This window comes from Haliaeetus albicilla, chromosome 26 (assembly GCF_947461875.1).
Source record: "Haliaeetus albicilla chromosome 26, bHalAlb1.1, whole genome shotgun sequence".
In the NCBI taxonomy this organism is placed as follows: domain Eukaryota; kingdom Metazoa; phylum Chordata; class Aves; order Accipitriformes; family Accipitridae; genus Haliaeetus; species Haliaeetus albicilla.
Window position 1 is genome coordinate 3644812 of NC_091508.1, and position 26012 is coordinate 3670823.

Below are 26012 nucleotides of genomic sequence, written 5' to 3' on the forward strand. Positions count from 1 at the left end.
TGTATGTCCAGACAGTATTTAACAGGTCGAGTTGACTAAAACAACTGTAAAGAGTGGAAATTCTGACTGTTCTGCTTCAGCTTTGGACAACTTGGCTTCAGATTCTCATGCAGAGAACGCGATGTGTTAGCAAGAGCTTGTCCTGTGCTTCAGACGACATGCTGGGTGGTTTGCATACGCATCATAGTGCAGCGTTCTCTGTGTAACTTGTGACACCGAGGGCGCTGTCAGCCTAGTGGAGTGCGGTAACCAGCAGGTAAATCATCATCAGCTGTTTGCGGCTGGGGTAAGGCTGACGGATTGACAAGGGGGATGAGAACACGTAGTTCCTGGTGCTCTGCCTTCCTTGTGATCTGACTGTCCTGATACACAGGGGGGGCGTTAAGCATCTTTACTATTTTTGTAAGCGATTAAAGGCACAAAGTAGAGCAGCAAGAGAGACTGCCCAAGTGAAATACTTTGTGCTTTATAACCCGCAAGTACCCACAGGTAGGTGCAATAGTACTCCTCTCGTGCGTTTGTTGGGGTGCAACAAAAAAGTTTTGTTCCCTTCTTGGTCTTTGGTACAGGACACAGGCAGGTCAGCAAGCTGGAAGGTTAGACCAGGGAGTAGGACTGTTTCTTCTTTTTCACTTACTGATACCTTTCTTTAGGGTTACTTTGAAAAAGAAGATTTGACCGCTCAAGCCATCAGGAGACTTTCCGTCCAAGAAAGAGCGAAGCCAGCTCTTGCCAGGACGGGAGGAAGTCCCTGTTGAGAGCGAAGCCTTCGAACCTGAGCTGGTTCTCAGACGGTGTCGATTATGTCCAAGCAAGGGGACGACTGCTACTTCTATTTCTATTCCACCTGTGACAAGGTATGTTTGGGCTTCTTTTGCTTTGGGGTTTCTTGTTGAGTTTTTAGGAGAGGAGGGGGCGGAGGCATCCAGATTTCTGTTAACTTCACAAGCAGTTCGATTCTGCGTCCAGTTCTACTAGCATGGATAATTCTGGAGGCTGTACTGTTTTAATTTCCTCTTTGTGGGTTTCCTTTTGGTTACAGGGAGACAGCTGTTCCTTCCGCCACTGTGCGGCCGCTCTGGGAAATGAGAGAGTGTGCAGGCTGTGGCAGGAGGGTCGCTGTTTCAAGACTACCTGCAGATTCAGACACATGGAAGTCGATGTGAGTGTTTGCCTAAAGATGTGTTCTCCAACTAAATCCCTGAAAGCATTTTTCCTTGCTGTCGGCAGCCTGAATGTGCTTGTACGTGATAGATTTACTTGCTTTCAAAGGATACTGGTTTCCGTTACTTGGAGGGGGGTGGGAGGAAGTTGGGGGAAGAAAGATCAATTTCTTAGGTATATCTCAGCAAGACATTTTTGTATTAGGTGCTGGCGTTGTTCTGACGTCTTGGGGTAGCACAGGGTGGGGAGGGAGAAGATGGGAAGGAAATAAGGCTCTGAAAGATAACTTGAGATAGATTCAAGCTAGGCAGTTTAAGGCATTTTTTTCCCTCTGAATAATCCCAGTATTTTGCACATTGTCTTAGTTTAGCCCACCCTGAACTGATGTGTGCGAGCCCCCGTCTTCTCCAACGGAATGACAGGAAAGCTAGATAATATGTAGTAGTTACAGCGTACGCAAACTTTGTCGAGCTGCCCTGCAACGCTTTCAGTGATAGACTGCCCTTTGGAACGATGTTTCCGCACTGCACTGCGATAGCCCTCTCTCTGGCATGACGTGTAACTATGTCTCTTAGCAAGCCTAAGGCGAGTGTTACCATGAGCTTTTCTTTCTGTCTGTCTTCAGAAAAAACGCAGTGAGATCCCTTGCTACTGGGAGAATCAACCAGCTGGCTGTCAAAAATCCAACTGCGCCTTCCGTCACACGAAAGGACGCTATGTTGATGGGCGCTTCTTCCCGCCAAGCAGAAGTGAGTTTCTTGGGTCCTTTTCCTTTAAGCATTAAAGAATTAATTCTGAATATTACTCAGGAGTGGGTACAATGCCGTAGAAGGCATCGAGTAACTGCTCACTGATGAGTGTAGGGAGAAGTGTGCAGTCACAGGCTCTCAGCTAAACGGACTGTAATTCTGGTATTTAATTCTTTCTTTCATGCTCAGCTTCTCTGTGCTTTGTGTGATCTTTGCACTCCAGGTTGCTTTCCCCTCATGTAATCTTTTCTGGAGGGTAGGGTGGCGAGATGAGTGTGTGAAGGGAAGCCGTTGTTCCTAGTGTGTTCGTAGGGGTGGGGAATAGGAAACTCTGAATTCAGCAGCCAGGTGGGTTATCTACCTTATCTACCGTATCTAGGCAGTGAGTGCAAGGTTGGGGTGAAAGTTTTACATGGCCAAATGAGAGATGATCCTCGTCTTCCTCTAGCTACGCTTCCAAGTCCACCTGAGCCTGCAGAAGATGATGTGAAAATGGCTCAGGCGTCACTGCAGCAAAACAGACTTTCTGTGCAGTCGAGTCCCTCTCCGCAGCTGAGGGGGGTGATGAAAGTGGAAAGCTCTGAAAAGGTCCCAAGTCCTACACATCCTCCAGGCAGTTGTAATCAGTGCTGCAGATGATGATGAAGATGGGTACTTTTTACTTACTGAAGGCATTTCTGCCGGAGGTGAATGTACAAATTCACAGAGTGCCAGAACTGTGTAGTGTTTAAAGCTACGGACGAGAGCCTGGAGTCTTAAATATTTTTTCCCCGGTATAGCTCTTGCTTATATGAGCCTGTCAAGTCAATATAACTGTTTAAAAAAACCTCCCACAAACAGTTGCTTGTAGTTAAGAATACGAACAGAATATGAACCGTGGACTGAAATGTCATTGTACGTGCTACATGAGCATGAAACGTCTTGTATAATCCCTGCTCCATAACTGAATAGGTTTTATTTTGGACTTTCAGAGCAGCTTTCTGAAGAAGGAGATGAAACTAAAACACCTGTCCAGCAACCGGCAACAGAAGCCTGTAGTGGATCGCGGATAATTTCCACTAGGAAAGGCAGGGCTAATACAAAGCAAGGTATTCTAGCAGCTGTAGTAGGATGGCTTGGAAGGAGAACTTGACGATTAACTCCAAAGCGATATGTTCTAAAACTACGATAGAGCATCGGGTAGCTGGATGGAGTCAGTTATTTCCACGAGCTCATTCCTCTCTAATAATGTTGTATGTCCCTTGGGTCAGACAGGTCAACTCCTCCCTGTTGACTTTTGTAAAACAAAATAGAGCCACAGCGTGGAGTTTAAATGCCTGCAAATGTGTCCTTTCAAACACTGTGGGAAGAGGCCATGTCTAATGACAGAGGAATCTAATATCGTGTAGATGGATTAAAACGCTTAAGACGGTAGGTTTTACTCTGTAGGATGGGAGGAGAGGTGCCAGTTGCTTACCAAAATACCCATCCGTTCTATGGCTTTTTTTACTGGTGGGGAGTGTTGAGAGGGTTTATTTGGAAGACTTTGGAAGGGTTCTGAGCTGTAAGAAGCTTGAGGATGTGTGCTCTTCAACATGTGCCTTTAGGCCTCAGCTTCATTAACCATTTTCTGTTTTCAGAGGACAATTTAAATTTTGGAATAAAAACACTTGAAGAAATCAAATTGGAGAAACTAAAGAAAAAAACAAAAAGCCAAGGTGGTGAGTTAATATCCCCTACTTGTAGTGAATACTATTGTTTCCATTTCATGGCTCCTCAGTCAAAAAGGTCAAGTAATAATTAAGATAATTCAGACAGGTTAGCCTGCTGGTGCTGCCTTTTCTAATTAAAACCATGCTTTTATGCTTCAAGGCCCTGGTTTGATTGCAAGTATTTGGCATTTGTAGGTGCTCAGGTTGTTGTGTTGCAATAAAAGATCCAGAAGCGGTTTTTATCAGCCTGACATTAAGCCGTAGCTCATCATGTATTACACCACCTTACAGACTCTCCAGTGTGCTTGATTGGACTCTCATGTTCCTGAAGTTGAGTGAGATTTGTGAAGGAGCTAATGTGTCGACAGCACGTGGCAGAAGTAGCGGTTGGGTTAAGTGAAGCAGCAGCAGAGAGAGAGGCTAATGTCAATACGAGTGTCAGTATGCAAAAAAGGGGATAAGTGGAAAAAGCGGGCAGTAATGAAAGGGCAGACCTATAGAAGATGGTATTATACAAGTAGGCAATTTTTGAAGCGTTGACGAGGCTGACGGTGGCACTTGCGGACAGTAGCGTGATAGGAGTCTGTGTATAAGTGGTGGTGTTCAGATCTGCACAAATTCCTTTGAAAGGCAAAAAATGTGTGGCACTACTACTACGCGTAGTCACTCGTTTCTGTGGTTTGGCTACCAGAAGAGTGCCTTTTGCTGGGACGTGGGCTAGAAGGACAATGCTCTTAGTGGCTACTGGTTTCTGTGCAGTGAAGAGATTAGTCTTTGTTTTAGGGGAGGAGCCTGTGATTCAAGTGAATCTTGGCGAGAGGATGGGAAAACAGAAAGCCTCCATAGCTAAGAACTTTTTGTGAGCTGTTGTTCGGGTGCCCTCATCTAAACATGACTATGTTTAAGGGTATTTTTGCTGTGTGCCGGAGGAAAATCCATTTTGGCAGAGATGTGTATTGGCGGCAGGCAGAAGTGGCAAATTTGGTTAGCAGCTGAAAGGCAAATCTAAGAAAAGATCCCTGGAAGCATTGAAGTTTGTGGCTGACTGTTCTAAAATCCTCCTCCAGAGAAACGTTCTTCAAGTATTGCTTGTTTTCTCTCTTTCTGAAGCTGGTAGAAGTGTCCTTCCATTAAAGCGCAACCTTGCTGACAGGCTGGGGAAGAAGATAGAGGTTCTGGAGAATGCTGACAAAGCACCAAAGAGAGGTGCAGCTACTAAGCAGACATCTGGATTTGATGCACAGATTTTCTGTTTAGGTTTGCTGTTTGTCCTTTCTTCTAGTGGTTCTTTTTGCGTGTTGGTTGAGGGCTCAAGGTAGCTCTGAATCCCGGTGAAGTGATGGCTCTCATTGTGAAACGTGAACACCAAATGGAGATTTATGCAGTCTGCCGAACTTTTTCTGTTCTCTCTTGTAGTTCAAGTCCCCAGGTCTCTGAAGGAGAGGCTAGGACTGCCCTCTGAACAGAGCCGTACAGAGACAGGTACGAACTGGCTATTAAGTATGCTTTCCCCTTTTGTCTTTCCGTGAGCTTTCCTACGGCCCTAAAAGTTAATTTAAAAAAACCTGCCTGATTCCCCTTGCTCGAGTGCTGAAGCTGTCCTGTTTAGCTGCTGGCTAAATACACTTAACTAGAAGGATTGTGGTGCTGTTAAGAGAACCTGTTTGTTTGTTGGGTTTTTTTCCTGAGGCAGAGCAAGACTGCATCAGTTCTCTCTTCCTTTTACTCTAGCCAAACCGCAGGTGTGCCTGAAGCCTTTGGATGGGAAAGCCACCTTCCCCAGAAAGCAGCCACTGAAACGTAAGGCAGCCGAGAGTCATCCGTCTGCCGTGGCGGCTGTGAAGCCACCGAGTGCCACTGGTGGCGACGGGAAGGAGCCTTCAGCTAAAAAAGCAGCTGTGGTAAGGAGAGCGGCTGAGGCAGTAGTGGGTCCCTAGTAAAATTTATGCCCAAGTTGTAGCCTCCTCTTGGAGAAAAGATGGAAGACTGAAACGTTCTACGGGTCTCTGTTCCCTTTTAAATCCAGAAGCGGTCACCAGGACGCTTGTAGTACCTTTCTGCTTTTTACGAGGTGAATGGCAGTGTTTACATAATGCTCTGCTACGTCCCTTAATGCTGCGTTCTTCAAAAAGACCCAAGGCCGTTAGTAAACGTTAAGGGAACGCTAACTTTTCTTCAGGTGTGCCCTGGCTCTGTATTTTGGTTAAGGCTCAGCAATGCCAGAGGAGAAGCAGCGGAGGAAGAATCTGCAAAGCAGTCTTTGACCTGTGTATCCTAAAAACCATCTTGCTTCTTCCTAGGCTGTTGTTCCGGCTTTGCCAGAGGGCAGCCTCCTCTCCACACGCGGGAGAGGAAAACCCCAAACCAGGTAACAACCACAACTTGTTCTTTTTCTTGATCAGTGTGCCTTTCACGTGAAACTAAGTTGTTTGTTTTTTTTTTTTTCCCACACGTGGAAAGATTAGAGTTTTGAGATACTTCATGCCAAAATCCAGCAGAGGAAAAATTCGTCTGAAATAATAAGTTTCTAGCAGCTGGCTGGACTGCTTATCTAGATTCTTGTCTGAAAATGCTGCAAGTTGGTACAGCTTTTCAGTGGCTTCTTGGGTTTTCTGAACGCCTGTGGAGGTTGACTCGGTAACCTTTTTGCAGTCAAATTCGTAAAGGTGGCAAAGTGTCTCTGGCGACAAAAACGGAACCTTCTTTGCCAGACCCCAGATGCTGTGTCTTCGCGGATAAATCCCCAAAGTGCAAAATGTACCTGCTGATACATTGGACTGTAGAAGCAGCCCCAGGTTAATTGAATAACAATCCCTGCGTAAGGCTGAGGGGTAGGAGGGATTAACTACCATTTTAAGAGCTGGTTTGCAGAAAACATCTCTCTGCTTAAGGAATGTCATACGCTGATTTGCTCTCTTTCTTGTTCTTCCCAGTCCTGAACTGCACATTGGAAGCCTGGCAGACTCTGTGGCACTGCCAGAGGTCTCAAGCCCGACCCCAGCTTCCTCACGAGTAGCAGTAAAGACAGACGGGTTGAGCTCCACAGGGGCCTGGGAAGCCCCCTTCTCTGTGGAAGACGACTTTGAGCAGTTTCTTTGGGAAATCTCAGGAGGCAAACTGGACGAGATAACTGACCCGGACCCAGAGAAGGATGAGGATGAGCTCCTCATGGAACTTGCTGAAATGCTGGACATCTGAAGCGCATAGTCTTAAGGCTTAAAATAAAGAAAGAAATAAATTGAAACTGATTATTTTGTTGGATACCCAGAGGTGATTCTTTTCCTAGCTGAGGCTTTGCAAGGAGTCTTAAAGCACAGGTGAACTGGTAGACATTGGGAGTATCTGCATGCAGTTGTCCTAAACTTCCCTGCTGGTCAGACATGCGGTCTGAATTTGTGACCCTGCAGAAGACAGCTGAGACTGGGGTCTCTTGTGTACCCTGCCACCAGGGATCGTTTTCCCTAGCAGCTACCTTTTGAATCATTTTCTTAAATTTTTGAAGAACTTGAGTCTCTTCTCTTCCTACGAGGATTTGTGAAGGTGGGGCGGCCCTCAGGCATTTGCTGCTGGCAGAGGAAAAATCGGTTGTTGGAGTGGATTGTCAATACTTTCTCTTTGGAAGAAAACACTTGCGTGCTTTGATAATCCACTGTGCTGTCTTCGTTCCTAGAGGAAAGGTCTGAAACCAAAACTGAGCAAAGTGCTGTTCCGGCTCCAGAAGGGTCACCCAGCCCCAAGCTGCCGACGCTTTATCCTGCCGAAGGACTTTCTCCCGCTGAGACTTCTGCCAGCATGGGTCGGTCGGTCGTGGACTTTGGGAGAGAGGAAGAGCGCGCGAGAGCCCGGCGAGGAAGGCTTCCCCCTTGCTGCTTCCCTCCTCCTGCTCTGTCGTCAGCCTTCCCTGTCCCCGGCCTAGGCTCTGTCCGCGGAGATGGGGTTTGGTGTACGCCATGGTTTCTGTAAATATTTTCTTCTTCCCTGTTATGCTCGTATTCTCCTGAAGGTCCTGTATGAAACGTAGCCTGGCCGCCTCCGCCTTCACCGGTAGTTGAGCTGTTCCCCATGACAGCAGTTAACAGCGTTTTTACCGAACCCTGGGGCAGGAAAGGTGGGGGTGCGTGGTCTGTCTGTGGGGCGTCCTTAACGCTCCGCTCCAGAACCTCATCTTCCGCTACCTGCAGAACGTGAGTACCGCCGGGCTGCCGCGGCTTCGGCCCCGTGTGAGAGGAACGTCCCGGTGCTTCTTGCGCAGGGCCCTTCGAGCCGTGTGGGGAGCGGGGCGGCACGCCGGACGGGTCTTTCCGAGGTCGGGATGGGGTTTTTGGAGCCGGTCTCGCTTGAACTGAAGAACTTGCTGTCGTTGCGATCCGTGAGAAGAACAGCTAGTTCCGAGTTGGGCGTTTTTCCTTCTCACCTTAAGGAGTTACCTTTGTAAGAGGCGTTTGCTCTTGCAGTCACGTGTGCAGGGATGTTTTCTGTGACAGTCCTAAAGCCTGTGCTGTTGCGTGTTCGCCAGTGAAGGCAGAGAGGATTTCCAGAATAGTCTACCACCTTAAAAATGGCTTAGGACGTTGCTGAAACCACGCGTGAGAGTTACTGCCTCGAGTGTTACAAAGCTGTCGGCAGCAAGGAGTTCTTAATGCACAGGAGAGGACAAAATTGTGTGGAGTGTTTCTGTTCCTGTTGTGCTCTCCCCCTCCATCATTTTGCAGAGGTCCAGGATCCAGGTGTGGCTTTATGAGCAAGTGAACATGCGGCTAGAAGGCTGCATCATTGTGAGTATCAGGATGTCTTTGGATTGGGTATTTTGTTGGTTGTTCTTCCAATTCATAAAACTGTTTCTTTCTGTCAGGAAAAACTAGCATGGGGGGTGGAAATACCTCGTGCCTCTCCAATTAATAGTCTTAATTGTCCAGCCCACGTCAGCACAGCTCACGATAGCTTGTGGTGTTGTTGCTGAAGTTTAGAGCAGGGCACGTAGCTCAGCAGCGGCTTTTGTTGCTGATTTTTAGGGCTTTGATGAATATAGGAACTTGGTGCTGGACGACGCAGAGGAAATTCGCTCCAAACCAAAATCAAGGAAAGAGCTGGGTATGTCAGTATGTCTGTGTAAGCCGAGCGACGCCTGAAACGTGGCTGCGTGAGCCTTCCCCGTAGCAAGGCTTCAAAGCACAAAACCTGTGAAGAGTGTTGAGTGTGGAGTACAGTGAGCGGATACTGGCTAGGTGTCGGTTCCTGCTGTTTCTTGAGCTGGTGGTTTTGTTGAACGTGAAGGAGAAAGAATCTGCCTCTGCCTGCGACGAGTCTTTGTCTTTCAAATGTGTGTAACAACGGATGGACTGCGCTGCAGTTTTTCTGCAGCCTGGGTAGCAGGAGGGGTCCAGTCAAACTCCTGCTCAGGAATATGGAAGGCGACAAGTGAAATGCTGAGCTGCTTGGACATTCAAAAGAGCTAGATCTGAGGGGATTTCTCTTGTTCCCCCCATGGCGGTGGACATAGTAAAGTTGCACTGTACAGGTGTGTCTCACTTCCTAGGGAAAAGAAATGGCACCTTCTAGACCGTGAATTCCTCCTGATTTGTGTTGGAATGCCTCTGCTGGGCAAAGCGGTGGTCCTTAATTGCCTTCCATTTAAGAGTTGGCTTGTGCAAACTGCAGAAATCGTGCTTGAAACTTCATTTAATTATCAATGGCATCAGTAACACATCCAGTAATTTCTAGGAGGAGATGCGTAGGAATCTGTATGACACAAGAGTCTGTTTTTGAAGGTGCTAAGGGTGAAAAGTGAACAGTCCCATCAATACTGAGGAAGGGAAGGAAACCTCGCGCTTAACAACTGGTCTTACTCCCGTTGTGGTTGAAGCCCAGCCGGTAACAAAGCACCACGCAGCCGCTTGCTCACTCTCCTCTCCCCCCGCCGCCCCGGGCCACGGTGGGATGAGCAGAAAACATAAGGCAGGCTCGTGGGTGGAGATAAGGAGTGGGAGAGATCACTCGCCCCTTATGGTCACGGGCAAAAGACAGGCTCAACTTGGGGAAGAAACAAAATCAGTTTAGTTTACTGCAAATCCAAACAAGCCAAGGATATTAGGAAGCAAAACCAAACCTGCGACCACCTGCCCCCCACCCCTCCCTCCTTCCCGCCTCAACTCCACTCCCGGGTTTCTCTCCCTCCTCCCCCCGGCGGCGGGGCATGGGGGCTGGGGTCGGTTCCTCACAGGTTGTCTCTGCCCCTCCTTCCTCCTCAGGGGGAGGAGGACTCCGCACTCGGCCCCTGCTCCACCGTGAGGTCCCTCCCACGGGAGACTGTCCTTCAGGAAGGTCTGGTCCTTGCCGCGGGCTGCAGTTCCTCACAAACTTCCCTGGCGTGGGTCCTTTCCGCGGGCCGGTCTTCAGCCACACACGGCTCCAGCGCGGGCTTTCCCATGGAGCCACGGCCATCTTGGGGGGCCTCTGCTCCACCGTTCAGCTCCATGGGCTGCAGGGGCATCAACCTCCTCAGGCGCCCCTCCTCCCCCCCGACCCCGGTATCTGCAGAGCTGTTCCTCTCACATTCCTAATCCCCCTACTCGCTGCAGGTTCCCCTTCTTAAATATTTCATCCCAGAGGCGCTGCCGCTGTCGCTGATTGCGTCGGCCTGGGCCAGAGGCGGGTCCGACTCCGAGCTGAGGGAGCTTCGAGCAGCTTCTCACAGGAGCCACCCCTGCGGCCCCTGCGCTGCTACCAAAACCCCGCCACACAAACCCGTAACAATTCCCTTTGCCAAGCAGTCAAAACCCAGTAACTAACAGGAGAACCCAACTTGCCCTCTCTTTATTTCAGATTTGGGAAAATCCCCTGCCAGAAAAAAAGAAAAATCCTGGAAAATCCGCTAGTGTTTGTGTGAGTAGAAGGTTCCAACCTTTTGTCATTAACTCGTAAGAACTATTTCATTCCGTTTTGTCCAAGAGAGTCAGAAATACTTGCACAGAAACGCGCAGCATGGGAATGAAAGGGGTCAGAACCGCTTGAATTTGAGCTTTATCTGGTGTGGTTGCAGGTTTTATGGCATTTAGTATCTTTAGAACAGTAAGAATCACAGTATCTGACTTTGCATCCAAAAAACCTGCTTGTGGCTAGGGAAGATCAGTTTCAGCGCTGGAGGCACCAAAAAATCATCAGCTGTCGAACTGGACCTAAGCCATCTTTTCAAACCTTCCGTGATCTTGCTGCAATGCATGATGATGGATTTATGGATTAGAGAACAGCGTATGATGGCAAACTTGTAGCATTGGCTCTGATGTAAAAAGAGAACAAATTCTTTCCGAAAATCAGTGTAATTCCAAATTCTTGGTATCACGCAGCCATGCCACTTGCAAAGGAAGCATTTCCCTGCCTCTCAAAGCTTGCTGTATCCTCGATCTGCTGTCTCCCTGCTGTTAATTGATTGCAACTCCGCGTGTCCGATTAGGGCTGAGAGTTGCTCTCGCTACGGATATCGTGCACCATGTGCTGTGCACGCTCGTGTGTATAGAAACGTTGATACCGTATGCGTGTACGTAGGTATGCCTGTTTGTGTGCTGACCCCAAAATCACTCGTGTTATAAAGCATCAGCCTTGAAGGCATATTCATCAAACTGTTATGTAGATCTTTTGGGTTTGCCGGTTCCCTCAAAATGAGAGACTTTTTATGCAGTCTGCTGTGGCAAATAGCCCCACATTCTAATTTTTACTATCGCTCTTGCTGACTTTATCATCCCTCGCTCTTGGCGTGTGCATGAACGGGTATGTGTACGTATGTCCAGACAGTATTTAACAGGTCGAGTTGACTAAAACAACTGTAAAGAGTGGAAATTCTGACTGTTCTGCTTCAGCTTTGGACAACTTGGCTTCAGATTCTCATGCAGAGAACAAGATGTGTTAGCAAGAGCTTGTCCTGTGCTTCAGACGACATGCTGGGTGGTTTGCATACGCATCATAGTGCAGCGTTCTCTGTGTAACTTGTGACACCGAGGGCGCTGTCAGCCTAGTGGAGTGCGGTAACCAGCAGGTAAATCATCATCAGCTGTTTGCGGCTGGGGTAAGGCTGACGGATTGACAAGGGGGATGAGAACACGTAGTTCCTGGTGCTCTGCCTTCCTTGTGATCTGACTGTCCTGATACACAGGGGGGGCGTTAAGCATCTTTACTATTTTTGTAAGCGATTAAAGGCACAAAGTAGAGCAGCAAGAGAGACTGCCCAAGTGAAATACTTTGTGCTTTATAACCCGCAAGTACCCACAGGTAGGTGCAATAGTACTCCTCTCGTGCGTTTGTTGGGGTGCAACAAAAAAGTTTTGTTCCCTTCTTGGTCTTTGGTACAGGACACAGGCAGGTCAGCAAGCTGGAAGGTTAGACCAGGGAGTAGGACTGTTTCTTCTTTTTCACTTACTGATACCTTTCTTTAGGGTTACTTTGAAAAAGAAGATTTGACCGCTCAAGCCATCAGGAGACTTTCCGTCCAAGAAAGAGCGAAGCCAGCTCTTGCCAGGACGGGAGGAAGTCCCTGTTGAGAGCGAAGCCTTCGAACCTGAGCTGGTTCTCAGACGGTGTCGATTATGTCCAAGCAAGGGGACGACTGCTACTTCTATTTCTATTCCACCTGTGACAAGGTATGTTTGGGCTTCTTTTGCTTTGGGGTTTCTTGTTGAGTTTTTAGGAGAGGAGGGGGCGGAGGCATCCAGATTTCTGTTAACTTCACAAGCAGTTCGATTCTGCGTCCAGTTCTACTAGCATGGATAATTCTGGAGGCTGTACTGTTTTAATTTCCTCTTTGTGGGTTTCCTTTTGGTTACAGGGAGACAGCTGTTCCTTCCGCCACTGTGCGGCCGCTCTGGGAAATGAGAGAGTGTGCAGGCTGTGGCAGGAGGGTCGCTGTTTCAAGACTACCTGCAGATTCAGACACATGGAAGTCGATGTGAGTGTTTGCCTAAAGATGTGTTCTCCAACTAAATCCCTGAAAGCATTTTTCCTTGCTGTCGGCAGCCTGAATGTGCTTGTACGTGATAGATTTACTTGCTTTCAAAGGATACTGGTTTCCGTTACTTGGAGGGGGGTGGGAGGAAGTTGGGGGAAGAAAGATCAATTTCTTAGGTATATCTCAGCAAGACATTTTTGTATTAGGTGCTGGCGTTGTTCTGACGTCTTGGGGTAGCACAGGGTGGGGAGGGAGAAGATGGGAAGGAAATAAGGCTCTGAAAGATAACTTGAGATAGATTCAAGCTAGGCAGTTTAAGGCATTTTTTCCCTCTGAATAATCCCAGTATTTTGCACATTGTCTTAGTTTAGCCCACCCTGAACTGATGTGTGCGAGCCCCCGTCTTCTCCAACGGAATGACAGGAAAGCTAGATAATATGTAGTAGTTACAGCGTACGCAAACTTTGTCGATCTGCCCTGCAACGCTTTCAGTGATAGACTGCCCTTTGGAACGATGTTTCCGCACTGCACTGCGATAGCCCTCTCTCTGGCATGACGTGTAACTATGTCTCTTAGCAAGCCTAAGGCGAGTGTTACCATGAGCTTTTCTTTCTGTCTGTCTTCAGAAAAAACGCAGTGAGATCCCTTGCTACTGGGAGAATCAACCAGCTGGCTGTCAAAAATCCAACTGCGCCTTCCGTCACACGAAAGGACGCTATGTTGATGGGCGCTTCTTCCCGCCAAGCAGAAGTGAGTTTCTTGGGTCCTTTTCCTTTAAGCATTAAAGAATTAATTCTGAATATTACTCAGGAGTGGGTACAATGCCGTAGAAGGCATCGAGTAACTGCTCACTGATGAGTGTAGGGAGAAGTGTGCAGTCACAGGCTCTCAGCTAAACGGACTGTAATTCTGGTATTTAATTCTTTCTTTCATGCTCAGCTTCTCTGTGCTTTGTGTGATCTTTGCACTCCAGGTTGCTTTCCCCTCATGTAATCTTTTCTGGAGGGTAGGGTGGCGAGATGAGTGTGTGAAGGGAAGCCGTTGTTCCTAGTGTGTTCGTAGGGGTGGGGAATAGGAAACTCTGAATTCAGCAGCCAGGTGGCTTATCTACCTTATCTACCGTATCTAGGCAGTGAGTGCAAGGTTGGGGTGAAAGTTTTACATGGCCAAATGAGAGATGATCCTCGTCTTCCTCTAGCTACGCTTCCAAGTCCACCTGAGCCTGCAGAAGATGATGTGAAAATGGCTCAGGCGTCACTGCAGCAAAACAGACTTTCTGTGCAGTCGAGTCCCTCTCCGCAGCTGAGGGGGGTGATGAAAGTGGAAAGCTCTGAAAAGGTCCCAAGTCCTACACATCCTCCAGGCAGTTGTAATCAGTGCTGCAGATGATGATGAAGATGGGTACTTTTTACTTACTGAAGGCATTTCTGCCGGAGGTGAATGTACAAATTCACAGAGTGCCAGAACTGTGTAGTGTTTAAAGCTACGGACGAGAGTCTGGAGTCTTAAATATTTTTTCCCCGGTATAGCTCTTGCTTATATGAGCCTGTCAAGTCAATACAGCTTTTTAAAAAAAGCCTTCCACAAACAGTTGCTTGTAGTTAAGAATACGAACAAAATATGAACCGTGGACTGAAATGTCATTGTACGAGCTACATGAGCATGAAACGTCTTGTGTAATCCCTGCTCCATAACTGAATAGGTTTTATTTTGGACTTTCAGACCAGCTTTCTGAAGAAGGAGATGAAACTAAAACACCTGTCCAGCAACCGGCAACAGAAGCCTGTAGTGGATCGCGGATAATTTCCACCAGGAAAGGCAGGGCTAATACAAAGCAAGGTATTCTAGCAGCTGTAGTAGGATGGCTTGGAAGGAGAACTTGACGATTAACTCCAAAGCGATATGTTCTAAAACTACGATAGAGCATCGGGTAGCTGGATGGAGTCAGTTATTTCCACGAGCTCATTCCTCTCTAATAATGTCGTATGTCCCTTGGGTCAGACAGGTCAACTCCTCCCTGTTGACTTTTGTAAAAGAAAATAGAGCCACAGCGTGGAGTTTAAATGCCTGCAAATGTGTCCTTTCAAACACTGTGGGAAGAAGCCATGTCTAATGACAGAGGAATCTAATATCGTGTAGATGGATTAAAACGCTTAAGACGGTAGGTTTTACTCTGTAGGATGGGAGGAGAGGTGCCAGTTGCTTACCAAAATACCCATCCGTTCTATGGCTTTTTTTACTGGTGGGGAGTGTTGAGAGGGTTTATTTGGAAGACTTTGGAAGGGTTCTGAGCTGTAAGAAGCTTGAGGATGTGTGCTCTTCAACATGTGCCTTTAGGCCTCAGCTTCATTAACCATTTTCTGTTTTCAGAGGACAACATAAATTTTGGAATAAAAACACTTGAAGAAATCAAATTGGAGAAACTAAAGGAAAAAACAAAAAACCAAGGTGGTGAGTTAAGATCCCTTACTTCTGCGTTCTGTTCACCTTCATTTTTTTTTTTTTTTTTTTTTTTTTTTTTAAGCTTCTGATACTACCTGGATAGCTGGCTATGCAATGGTGAATACAATTCTTGGCACGAGAAAGGAAAATTTTGGGGGCTGTTGGGTTCAGACTGGGAGGTGATTGCAGCTGAGAACCGCTTGAGGGACAGACTTCCATGCTTAGCTGCAGGCCTTGAGCTACTTTGGCATGCAATCTGTTTTCTTAAACTCCAACAGCTGATATTCTAGATTGGAATTCCAAGGGCAAATCAAAGGGAAATTGCTCATTTCTCTTATTTACATGCAGTGGTCATTGTATGTTTCACAGTAATGGATAACTAATGTCTTTGGTCTTTGTGATAGTTCTTTTATTTTGGTTGGTTGTTTGTTTTTTTAGTTGTTTTCTTTTTCCCTAAACATCCTCATGTTTTGCTTGCTATGATCAGAAGGTCCTTCAGGAGTTTCTGTTCCTCCGCTCCAATCTCGGGCTATTCCTGTGCCAGAAAAGGAAATTGTACGGACGGTAGTAAGAACTGTGAGTCTGTCTACAAAGCAAGGTAACAGCGAATACTATTGTTTCCATTTCATGGCTCCTCAACCGAAAGGTCAAATAATAATTAAGATAATTCAGACAGGTTAGCCTGCTGGTGCTGCCTTTTCTAATTAAAACCATGCTTTTATGCTTCAAGGCCCTGGTTTGATTGCAAGTATTTGGCATTTGTAGGTGCTCAGGTTGTTGTGTTGCAATAAAAGATCCAGAAGCGGTTTTTATCAGCCTGACATTAAGCCGTAGCTCATCATGTATCACACCACCTTACAGACTCTCCAGTGTGCTTAATTGGACTCTCATGTTCCTGAAGTTGAGTGAGATTTGTGAATGAGCTAATGTGTCGACAGCACGTGGCAGAAGTAGCGGTTGGGTTAAGTGCAGTAGCAGCAGAGAGAGAGGCTAATGTCAATACGAGTGTCAGCATGCAAAAAAGGGGATAAGTGGAAAAAGCGGGCAGTAATGAAAGGGCAGACCTATAGAAGATGGTATTATACAAGTAGGCAATTTTTGAAGCGTTGACGAGGCTGACGGTGGCACTTGCGGACAGTAGCGTGATAGGAGTCTGTGTATAAGTGGTGGTGTTCAGATCTGCACAAATTCCTTTGAAAGGCAAAAAACGTGTGGCACTACTACTACGCGTAGTCACTCGTTTCTGTGGTTTGGCTACCAGAAGAGTGCCTTTTGCTGGGACGTGGGCTAGAAGGACAATGCTCTTAGTGGCTACTGGTTTCTGTGCAGTGAAGAGATTAGTCTTTGTTTTAGGGGAGGAGCCTGTGATTCAAGTGAATCTTGGTGAGAGGATGGGAAAACGGAAAGCCTCCATAGGGAAGAGCTTTTTGTGAGCTGTTGTTCAGGTGCCCTCATCTAAACGTGACTGTGTTTAAGGGTAATTTTGCTGCGTGCAGGAGGAAAATCCATTTTGGCAGAGATGTGTATTGGCGGCAGAAGTGGCAAATTTGGTAAGCAGCTGAAAGGCAAATCTAAGAAAAGATCCCTGGAAGCATTGAAGTTTGTGGCTGACTGTTCTAAAATCCTCCTGCAGAGAAACGTTCTTCAAGTATTGCTTGTTTTCTCTCTTTCTGAAGCTGGTAAAAGTGTCCTTCCGTTAAAGCGCAACCTTGCTGACAGGCTGGGGAAGAAGATAGAGGTTCTGGAGAATGCTGACAACGCACCAAAGAGAGGTACGGCTACTAAGCAGACATCTGGATTTGATGCACAGATTTCCTGCTTAGGTTTGCTGTTTGTCCTTTCTTCTAGTGGTTCTTTTTGTGTGTTGGTTGAGGGCTCAAGGTAGCTCTGAATCCCAGTGAAGTGATGGCTCTCATTGTGAAACGTGAGCACCAAATGGAGATTTATGCAGTCTGCCGCACTTTTTCTGTTCTCTCTTGTAGTTCAAGTCCCCAGGCCTCTGAAGGAGAGGCTAGGACTGCCCTCTGAACAGAGCCGTACAGAGACAGGTACGAACTGGCTATTAAGTATGCCTTCCCCTTTTGTCTTTCCATGAACTTCCATACAGCCCTAAAATTAGTTTAAAAAGCCTGCCTGATTCCTCTTGCTTGAGTGCTGAAGCTGTCCTGTTTAGCCACTGTCAGAGATCTGGCTCTAGAGGGGGGGTGTACTGTCCACTCGTGCCTCATCAAGGTTTCCGCTTGAAAACTGCTGTGAACCCTCAGAAGCTGCAGTATGCTTACGCACAAGTAGGACAGAAGCACTGCCAGGAGCAGGAGTTTGAGATGCGAACAGAGAGACAACGGTCTGAGAAAGTAACAAAATAAAATAAACTAATGCTGTTTGTGTCGCCACTCTCTCCGGATAGCACTAGTTTTCAAAATACAAGTGGCTTAAAGGAGGAGAATACCGTGCAGAATGGTGCTGTCCTAAGATGCATTCTTGGGATCACGCAAACCTAGTTTTCCTTAGTACTGTGACAGATTTTGGAGACTTTAAATATTGCTGGACTCTCCTTAAATGTTGGTGCTTCTCTTTCTTTTTGATGATGACAGAGAAGGCTGCTAAGCCAGCAGGAGAGATCCATGTGAAAACACTGGAGGAAATTCGACTTGAGAGCACTAATCGGAGACGAGGAGAACCCCAAGTGAAACCCCAGACTGAAGGACGTTGTAAAACAGAAGATCCCAGCTTGGGGGCAAGACCTTCCCCTGCAGTTCACGTCAAAACTTTCTCAGGCTCCCTGGCTGAAAAAAACCACAAACGATTGGAACGAGAGAAGCAAAACACAAAAGAGTTTCCTACCAAGACAAAAGTTGAGAGCAAACCCAAGAAGCAGAGCACACTTGCTCCGTCTGTGCTCAGCCAAGCACGCCCGGCAGAGCCGGCACGTAAAGCCAAGCCAGCAGGAGAAGTGCGTGTTAAAACCTTGGAAGAAATCAAGCGGGAGAAAGCTCTGCAGATGCAGCAGAGTGGAGGAAAAGTGCCAGCTCCACCAGCACAACCTGAACCTGCCCCGACAGGGAGGAGGTTGTTACGGATCACAAAGCTAATAGGTAATAAGGTGATTTGATACCTGCCCTGGTGAAGCGCTTCCCCTGTCGAGCAAATTCAGTTTGCTGAGGTTTTGCTTTGCTTTTTCCTTCTGCATATCGTAGAGGGTAGAAGAGTTTAAGGCTACAAAGTCAGAAGGCAAGGAAGTGCCAGAATATGCAACCATATTCTTTTCCATGAATCGCGTGATAGCTTTCTGTATTTCCCACTGGAAAATTCTTCCACTGAGGAGCTTTGTAGCCTAGTTTCTTGCTTCTGTTTTTTCTGCCATCCGCTTGTGGTATGGGATCTTCCCTGGGCTGAATCCAGGCTTACCTTCCTCTTTGGCATATGCATTGTTTAATTCAGTTATTGATGTATCTATGTTTGCAAAGCATGTATCAACTTCTTAATGTGAGGGCCAGTTTTTGTCAAAATTGGCAGAGCGCTAAAGATACCGTTTGGATTATATAAGCCACGTAAAAAGAGAATAGTGCGATTGAGGGAAAGAGAGCTGGAACGGTGCAGGGATTGCTTACTGTAGCCTTTCCCTCTGTCCCATTATTAGACATGAGGAAATAGACAGAACAAGGAAACAGAGGTAGCCAGGTTTCTTTATTTCTGCTGTTGACAAACTGATGATCTTCTTTTTTTTTTTTTTTTTTTCTTGTTTTGAAGCACCTGGAAGAGAAGAAAAGATGATAGTGGAATTGAGCAAGCCTTTTCCCAAAGCTGTCTCTGCAGCTGCAGAGGTGAGTCCTTTGTGAAGACATACATCTATCTATTCATACAGTTTTTGATACATTTTGTTATGTTTTGTTTGTAACTGGCTGCATGCTCCCAGTTTGAGTGTGTTCCTACCTTTCCGCATTTGGTAAGCGCTGCAGTGCTGTCGCAAGTCCTGTCACTACTTTGAATAGCATTTCCAGACAACGTGTTAAACCCCAAGCTTTGAATTAATCTTATTATACCTGACAGTGAATAAGAAACCCTATTAGCACCAGATAAAATCTGCGAGGTTAATGTTTTTCTTCTCCGTGACTTTATCTGTGAGACTGGAAGAAGGAGATCTTAAAATCCTGGGCTAAGAACTTTAATAGAAAAGGCTGGAGGTTTGTATTAGAGGAAATCAGTCTGTCAGGGAATGCTGTCTTGGGGGAGCTTGTATGGCTTCCTGTTGCTGAAAAAGAATGTACTAGATTACAGCTAGAGTCTTCTGCTCTGTTGAAGAAGCTTGCTGTGTTGGGAATTGTAGGCTTTTGAAACTATTTCCACAGCAAAGCATGGATCTTGTTACAGGTTACAGGCAACGTTTTATGGGGAAAAATGTCAGATCTGAATGGTATTAACATGCTCTGTTGCACACGGAGCTATTTCAGAGGGATTGCTACTGAGATTTTCTGAATGAAATCTCCATAGATTTTTGTCCCCTTAGTCCTCTTCTTTTGTTTCCTTCCAGCCCTCTGATCAGAGTGCAACTAATTCTAAAGTTCAAGTGAAGAGCCTTGAAGAGATAATGTGGGAGAAGCGGCAACTGAAGCAACGCCAAGAAGAGAAGCTTCAGAAGGAAGCAGCTGCTGTGCCATCTCCTACTGAACAGGCAATCAAGGATAAAACTGCAGCATCAGGGAGTCCTGAATCCAGTGTGGTTTCAGGGTCAGCTTATCAGCTTCCAAAGAGGATATTGGTGAAATCTCCGGGAGATGGGGTTGAAAGCCCCCGAAAGGGTGCTGCCGTATCACCAGGGAAACGGGCAGCTCAACTTCTGGAATGGTTAGCTGAAAGTAAGTGTTGACTGTATGTTAAAGAGTTACTTTAGGTCATGCTTTGAAAGAAAGGCAGAGGGTGACAATTTTCACGTTGTAACTCTGGCTCCTTTTTGTAATATCTTTGCTCCTTCTTATGGCTTGTTGGTAAACAGAGTTTACGGTGTGGAAAATACTGCCGAGAGTCTGGGAAATGGCAGTGGAATTGTGCTGGCTAAATACATTTAACTAGAAGGGTTGTGGCGCTGTTAAGAGAACCTGTTTGTTTGTTGTTTTTTTTTTCCTGAGGCAGAGCAAGACTGCATCAGTTCTCTCTTCCTTTTACTCTAGCCAGACGGAAGGGGTGCCTGAAGCCTTTGGATGGGAAAGCCACCTCTCCCACAAAGCAGCCACTGAAACGTAAGGCAGCCGAGAGTCATCCGTCTGCCGTGGCGGCTGTGAAGCCATTGAGTGCCACTGGTGGCGACGGGAATGAGCCTTCAGCTAAAAAAGCAGCTGTGGTAAGGAGAGCGGCTGAGGCAGTAGTGGGTCCCTAGTAAAATTTATGCCCAAGTTGTAGCCTCCTCTTGGAGAAAAGATGAAAGACTGAAATGTTCTACGGGTCTCCGTTCCCTTTTAAATCCAGAAGCGGTCGCCAGGACGCTTGTAGTACCTTTCTGCTTTTTACGAGGTGAATGGCAGTGTTTACATAATGCTCTGCTACGTCCCTTAATGCTGCGTTCTTCAAAAAGACCCAAGGCCGTTAGTAAACGTTAAGGGAACGCTAACTTTTCTTCAGGTGTGCCCTGGCTCTGTATTTTGGTTAAGGCTCAGCAATGCCAGAGGAGAAGCAGCGGAGGAAGAATCTGCAAAGCAGTCTTTGACCTGTGTATCCTAAAAACCATCTTGCTTCTTCCTAGGCTGTTGTTCCGGCTTTGCCAGAGGGCAGCCTCTTCTCCATACGCGGGAGAGGAAAACCCCAAACCAGGTAACAACCACAACTTGTTCTTTTTCTTGATCAGTGTGCCTTTCACGTGAAACTAAGTTGGTTTGTTTTTTTTTTCCCACACGTGGAAAAATTAGAGTTTTGAGATACTTCATGCCAAAATCCAGCAGAGGAAAAATTCGTCTGAAATAATAAGTTTCTAGCAGCTGGCTGGACTGCTTATCTAGATTCTTGCCTGAAAACGCTGCAAGTTGGTACAGCTTTTCAGTGGCTTCTTGGGTTTTCCGAACGCCTGCAGAGGTTGACTTGGTAACCTTTTTGCAGTCAAATTAGTAAAGGTGGCAAAGTGTCTCTGGCGACAAAAACGGAACCTTCTTTGCCAGACCCCAGATGCTGTGTCTTCGCGGATAAATCCCCAAAGTGCAAAATGTACCTGCTGATACATTGGACTGTAGAAGCAGCCCCAGGTTAATTGAATAACAATCCCTGCGTAAGGCTGAGGGGTAGGAGGGATTAACTACCATTTTAAGAGCTGGTTTGCAGAAAACATCTCTCTGCTTAAGGAATGTCATACGCTGATTTGCTCTCTTTCTTGTTCTTCCCAGTCCTGAACTGCACATTGGAAGCCTGGCAGACTCTGTGGCACCGTCAGAGGTCTCAAGCTCGACCTCAGCTTCCTCACAAATAGCCGTAAAGAAACGCCGGTTGAGCTTCTCAGGGCCCTTCTCTGTGGAAGACGACTTTGAGCAGTTCCTTTGGGAAATCTCAGGAGGCAAACAGGAAGACAAAATTGACATGGACCCAGAGAATGATGAGGATGACTTCTTCATGGAAATTGGTGAACTGATCGACGGCTGAAAATAAAGAAAGAAATAAATTGAAACTGATTATTTTGTTGGATACCCAGAGGTGATTCTTTTCCTAGCTGAGGCTTTGCAAGGAGTCTTAAAGCACAGGTGAACTGGTAGACATTGGGAGTATCTGCACACAGTTGTCCTAAACTTCCCTGCTGGTCAGACATGCGGTCTGAATTTGTGACCCTGCAGAAGACAGCTGAGACTGGGGTCTCTTGTGTACCCTGCCACCAGGGATCGTTTTCCCTAGCAGCTACCTTTTGAATCATTTTCTTAAATTTTTGAAGAACTTGAGTCTCTTCTCTTCCTACGAGGATTTGTGAAGGTGGGGCGGCCCTCAGGCATTTGCTGCTGGCAGAGGAAAAATCGGTTGTCGGAGTGGATTGTCAATACTTTCTCTTTGGAAGAAAACACTTGCGTGCTTTGATAATCCACTGTGCTGTCTTCGTTCCTAGAGGAAAGGTCTGAAACCAAAACTGAGCAAAGTGCTGTTCCGGCTCCAGAAGGGTCACCCAGCCCCAAGCTGCCGACGCTTTATCCTGCCGAAGGACTTTCTCCCGCTGAGACTTCTGCCAGCATGGGTCGGTCGGTCGTGGACTTTGGGAGAGAGGAAGAGCGCGCGAGAGCCCGGCGAGGAAGGCTTCCCCCTCGCTGCTTCCCTCCTCCTGCTCTGTCGTCAGCCTTCCCTGTCCCCGGCCTAGGCTCTGTCCGCGGAGATGGGGTTTGGTGTACGCCATGGTTTCTGTAAATATTTTCTTCTTCCCTGTTATGCTCGTATTCTCCTGAAGGTCCTGTATGAAACATAGCCTGGCCACCTCCACCTTCACCGGTAGTTGAGCTGTTCCCCATGACAGCAGTTAACAGCGTTTTTACCGAACCCTGGGGCAGGAAAGGTGGGGGTGCGTGGTCTGTCTGTGGGGCGTCCTTAACGCTCCGCTCCAGAACCTCATCTTCCGCTACCTGCAGAACGTGAGTACCGCCGGGCTGCCGCGGCTTCGGCCCCGTGTGAGAGGAACGTCCCGGTGCTTCTTGCGCAGGGCCCTTCGAGCCGTGTGGGGAGCGGGGCGGCACGCCGGACGGGTCTTTCCGAGGTCGGGATGGGGTTTTTGGAGCCGGTCTCGCTTGAACTGAAGAACTTGCTGTCGTTGCGATCCGTGAGAAGAACAGCTAGTTCCGAGTTGGGCGTTTTTCCTTCTCACCTTAAGGAGTTACCTTTGTAAGAGGCGTTTGCTCTTGCAGTCACGTGTGCAGGGATGTTTTCCGTGACAGTCCTAAAGCCTGTACTGTTGCGTGTTCGCCAGTGAAGGCAGAGAGGATTTCCAGAATAGTCTACCACCTTAAAAATGGCTTAGGACGTTGCTGAAACCACGCGTGAGAGTTACTGCCTCGAGTGTTACAAAGCTGTCGGCAGCAGGGAGTTCTTAATGCACAGGAGAGGACAAAATTGTGTGGAGTGTTTCTGTTCCTGTTGTGCTCTCCCCCTCCATCGTTTTGCAGAGGTCCAGGATCCAGGTGTGGCTTTATGAGCAAGTGAACATGCGGCTAGAAGGCTGCATCATTGTGAGTATCAGGATGTCTTTGGATTGGGTATTTTGTTGGTTGTTCTTCCAATTCATAAAACTGTTTCTTCCTGTCAGGAAAAACTAGCATGGGGGGTGGAAATACCTCGTGCCTCTCCAATTAATAGTCTTAATTGTCCAGCCCACGTCAGCACAGCTCACGATAGCTTGTGGTGTTGTTGCTGAAGTTTAGAGCAGGGCACGTAGCTCAGCGGCGGCTTTTGTTGCTTATTTTTAGGGCTTTGATGAATATAGGAACTTGGTGCCAGACGACGCAGAGGAAATTCGCTCCAAACCAAAATCAAGGAAAGAGCTGGGTATGTCAGTATGTCTGTGTAAGCCGAGCAACGCCTGAAACGTGGCTGCGTGAGCCTTCCCCGTAGCAAGGCTTCAAAGCACAAAACCTGTGAAGAGTGTTGAGTGTGGAGTACAGTGAGCGGATACTGGCTAGGTCTCGGTTCCTGCTGTTTCTTGAGCTGGTGGTTTTGTTGAACGTGAAGGAGAAAGAATCTGCCTCTGCCTGAGTCTTTGTCTTTCAAATGTGTGTAACAACGGATGGACTGCGCTGCACTTTTTCTGCAGCCCGGGTGGCTGGAGGGGTCCAGTCAAACTCCTGCTCAGGAATATGGAAGGCGACAAGCGAAATGCTGAGCTGCTTGGACATTCAAAAGAGCTAGATCTGAGGGGATTTCTCTTGTTCCCCCCATGGTGGTGGACATAGTAAAGTTGCACTGTACAGGTGTGTCTCACTTCCTAGGGAAAAGAAATGGCACCTTCTAGACCGTGAATTCCTCCTGATTGGTGTTGGAATGCCTCTGCTGGGCAAAGCGGTGGTCCTTAATTGCCTTCCATTTAAGAGTTGGCTTGTGCAAACTGCAGAAATCGTGCTTGAAACTTCATTTAATTATCAATGGCATCAGTAACACATCCAGTAATTTCTAGGAGGAGATGCGTAGGAATCTGTATGACACAAGAGTCTGTTTTTGAAGGTGCTAAGGGTGAAAAGTGAACAGTCCCATCAATACTGAGGAAGGGAAGGAAACCTCGCGCTTAACAACTGGTCTCACTCCCGTTGTGGTTGAAGCCCAGCCGGTAACAAAGCACCACGCAGCCGCTTGCTCACTCTCCTCTCCCCCCGCCGCCCCGGGCCACGGTGGGATGAGCAGAAAACATAAGGCAGGCTCGTGGGTGGAGATAAGGAGTGGGAGAGATCACTCGCCCCTTATGGTCACGGGCAAAAGACAGGCTCAACTTGGGGAAGAAACAAAATCAGTTTAGTTTACTGCAAATCCAAACAAGCCAAGGATATTAGGAAGCAAAACCAAACCTGCGACCACCTGCCCCCCACCCCTCCCTCCTTCCCGCCTCAACTCCACTCCCGGGTTTCTCTCCCTCCTCCCCCCGGCGGCGGGGCATGGGGGCTGGGGTCGGTTCCTCACAGGTTGTCTCTGCCCCTCCTTCCTCCTCAGGGGGAGGAGGACTCCGCACTCGGCCCCTGCTCCACCGTGAGGTCCCTCCCACGGGAGACTGTCCTTCAGGAAGGTCTGGTCCTTGCCGCGGGCTGCAGTTCCTCACAAACTTCCCTGGCGTGGGTCCTTTCCGCGGGCCGGTCTTCAGCCACACACAGCTCCAGCGCGGGCTTTCCCATGGAGCCACGGCCATCTTGGGGGGCCTCTGCTCCACCGTTCAGCTCCATGGGCTGCAGGGGCATCAACCTCCTCAGGCGCCCCTCCTCCCCCCCGACCCCGGTATCTGCAGAGCTGTTCCTCTCACATTCCTAATCCCCCTACTCGCTGCAGGTTCCCCTTCTTAAATATTTCATCCCAGAGGCGCTGCCGCTGTCGCTGATTGCGTCGGCCTGGGCCAGAGGCGGGTCCGACTCCGAGCTGAGGGAGCTTCGAGCAGCTTCTCACAGGAGCCACCCCTGCGGCCCCTGCGCTGCTACCAAAACCCCGCCACACAAACCCGTAACAATTCCCTTTGCCAAGCAGTCAAAACCCAGTAACTAACAGGAGAACCCAACTTGCCCTCTCTTTATTTCAGATTTGGGAAAATCCCCTGCCAGAAAAAAAGAAAAATCCTGGAAAATCCGCTAGTGTTTGTGTGAGTAGAAGGTTCCAACCTTTTGTCATTAACTCGTAAGAACTATTTCATTCCGTTTTGTCCAAGAGAGTCAGAAATACTTGCACAGAAGCGCGCAGCATGGGAATGAAAGGGGTCAGAACCGCTTGAATTTGAGCTTTATCTGGTGTGGTTGCAGGTTTTATGGCATTTAGTATCTTTAGAACAGTAAGAATCACAGTATCTGACTTTGCATCCAAAAAACCTGCTTGTGGCTAGGGAAGATCAGTTTCAGCGCTGGAGGCACCAAAAAATCATCAGCTGTCGAACTGGACCTAAGCCATCTTTTCAAACCTTCCGTGATCTTGCTGCAATGCATGATGATGGATTTATGGATTAGAGAACAGCGTATGATGGCAAACTTGTAGCATTGGCTCTGATGTAAAAAGAGAACAAATTCTTTCCGAAAATCAGTGTAATTCCAAATTCTTGGTATCACGCAGCCATGCCACTTGCAAAGGAAGCATTTCCCTGCCTCTCAAAGCTTGCTGTATCCTCGATCTGCTGTCTCCCTGCTGTTAATTGATTGCAACTCCGCGTGTCCGATTAGGGCTGAGAGTTGCTCTCGCTACGGATATCGTGCACCATGTGCTGTGCACGCTCGTGTGTATAGAAACGTTGATACTGTATGCGTGTACGTAGGTATGCCTGCTTGTGTGCTGACCCCAAAATCACTCGTGTTATAAAGCATCAGCCTTGAAGGCATATTCATCAAACTGTTATGTAGATCTTTT

The 26012-nt window shown here is 47.5% G+C and overlaps 4 protein-coding genes across 4 annotated transcripts; all 4 read left to right on the forward strand.

The window, feature by feature from the left end:
- The first annotated feature begins 803 nt into the window (after positions 1–803).
- On the forward strand, positions 804–6802 carry LOC138682130 (zinc finger CCCH domain-containing protein 11A-like). Its single transcript, XM_069771854.1, is given in 12 exon segments — positions 804–857; positions 1043–1162; positions 1790–1913; positions 2362–2525; positions 2527–2564; positions 2865–3001; positions 3533–3613; positions 4715–4810; positions 5021–5086; positions 5336–5505; positions 5905–5972; positions 6538–6802. Coding segments are annotated over 12 exon segments (1383 nt in total).
- Positions 6803–7535: 733 nt separating this feature from the next.
- LOC138682131 (small nuclear ribonucleoprotein E-like) lies at positions 7536–10659 on the forward strand. The gene is made up of 5 exons (XM_069771855.1): positions 7536–7547; positions 7762–7788; positions 8317–8379; positions 8617–8699; positions 10527–10659. Exons 1-5 carry the CDS (start codon positions 7536–7538, stop codon positions 10657–10659), a joined length of 318 nt encoding a protein of 105 aa, XP_069627956.1.
- Positions 10660–12180: 1521 nt separating this feature from the next.
- On the forward strand, positions 12181–20790 carry LOC138682197 (zinc finger CCCH domain-containing protein 11A-like). Its single transcript, XM_069772068.1, has 13 exons — positions 12181–12234; positions 12420–12539; positions 13166–13289; positions 14910–14990; positions 15469–15579; positions 16335–16389; positions 16650–16753; positions 16964–17029; positions 17576–18076; positions 18732–18805; positions 19513–19837; positions 20150–20319; positions 20719–20790. Exons 1-13 carry the CDS (start codon positions 12181–12183, stop codon positions 20788–20790), a joined length of 1857 nt encoding a protein of 618 aa, XP_069628169.1.
- Positions 20791–22314: 1524 nt separating this feature from the next.
- Positions 22315–25433, forward strand: LOC138682132 (small nuclear ribonucleoprotein E-like). The gene is made up of 5 exons (XM_069771857.1): positions 22315–22326; positions 22541–22567; positions 23096–23158; positions 23396–23478; positions 25301–25433. The coding sequence occupies exons 1-5, from the start codon at positions 22315–22317 to the stop codon at positions 25431–25433; spliced, it is 318 nt and encodes a 105-aa protein (XP_069627958.1).
- The last annotated feature ends 579 nt before the right edge of the window (positions 25434–26012 follow it).

Excerpts from the sequence above, each read along its gene's own strand:
- LOC138682131 (XM_069771855.1), top strand. Across the intron at positions 7,789-8,316 it reads TCTTCCGCTACCTGCAGAAC|AGGTCCAGGATCCAGGTGTG; the intron begins GTGAGTACCGCC and ends ATCATTTTGCAG. Across the intron at positions 8,380-8,616 it reads GGCTAGAAGGCTGCATCATT|GGCTTTGATGAATATAGGAA; the intron begins GTGAGTATCAGG and ends GCTGATTTTTAG.
- LOC138682197 (XM_069772068.1), top strand. The coding sequence starts at position 12,181 with ATGTCCAAGCAAGGGGACGACTGCTACTTCTATTTCTATTCCACCTGT. Across the intron at positions 13,290-14,909 it reads CTTCTTCCCGCCAAGCAGAA|AGGACAACATAAATTTTGGA; the intron begins GTGAGTTTCTTG and ends TTCTGTTTTCAG. Across the intron at positions 16,390-16,649 it reads AGGATGGGAAAACGGAAAGC|TTCTGAAGCTGGTAAAAGTG; the intron begins CTCCATAGGGAA and ends TGTTTTCTCTCT.
- LOC138682132 (XM_069771857.1), top strand. Across the intron at positions 22,568-23,095 it reads TCTTCCGCTACCTGCAGAAC|AGGTCCAGGATCCAGGTGTG; the intron begins GTGAGTACCGCC and ends ATCGTTTTGCAG. Across the intron at positions 23,479-25,300 it reads TCAAGGAAAGAGCTGGGTAT|AACTATTTCATTCCGTTTTG; the intron begins GTCAGTATGTCT and ends TTAACTCGTAAG.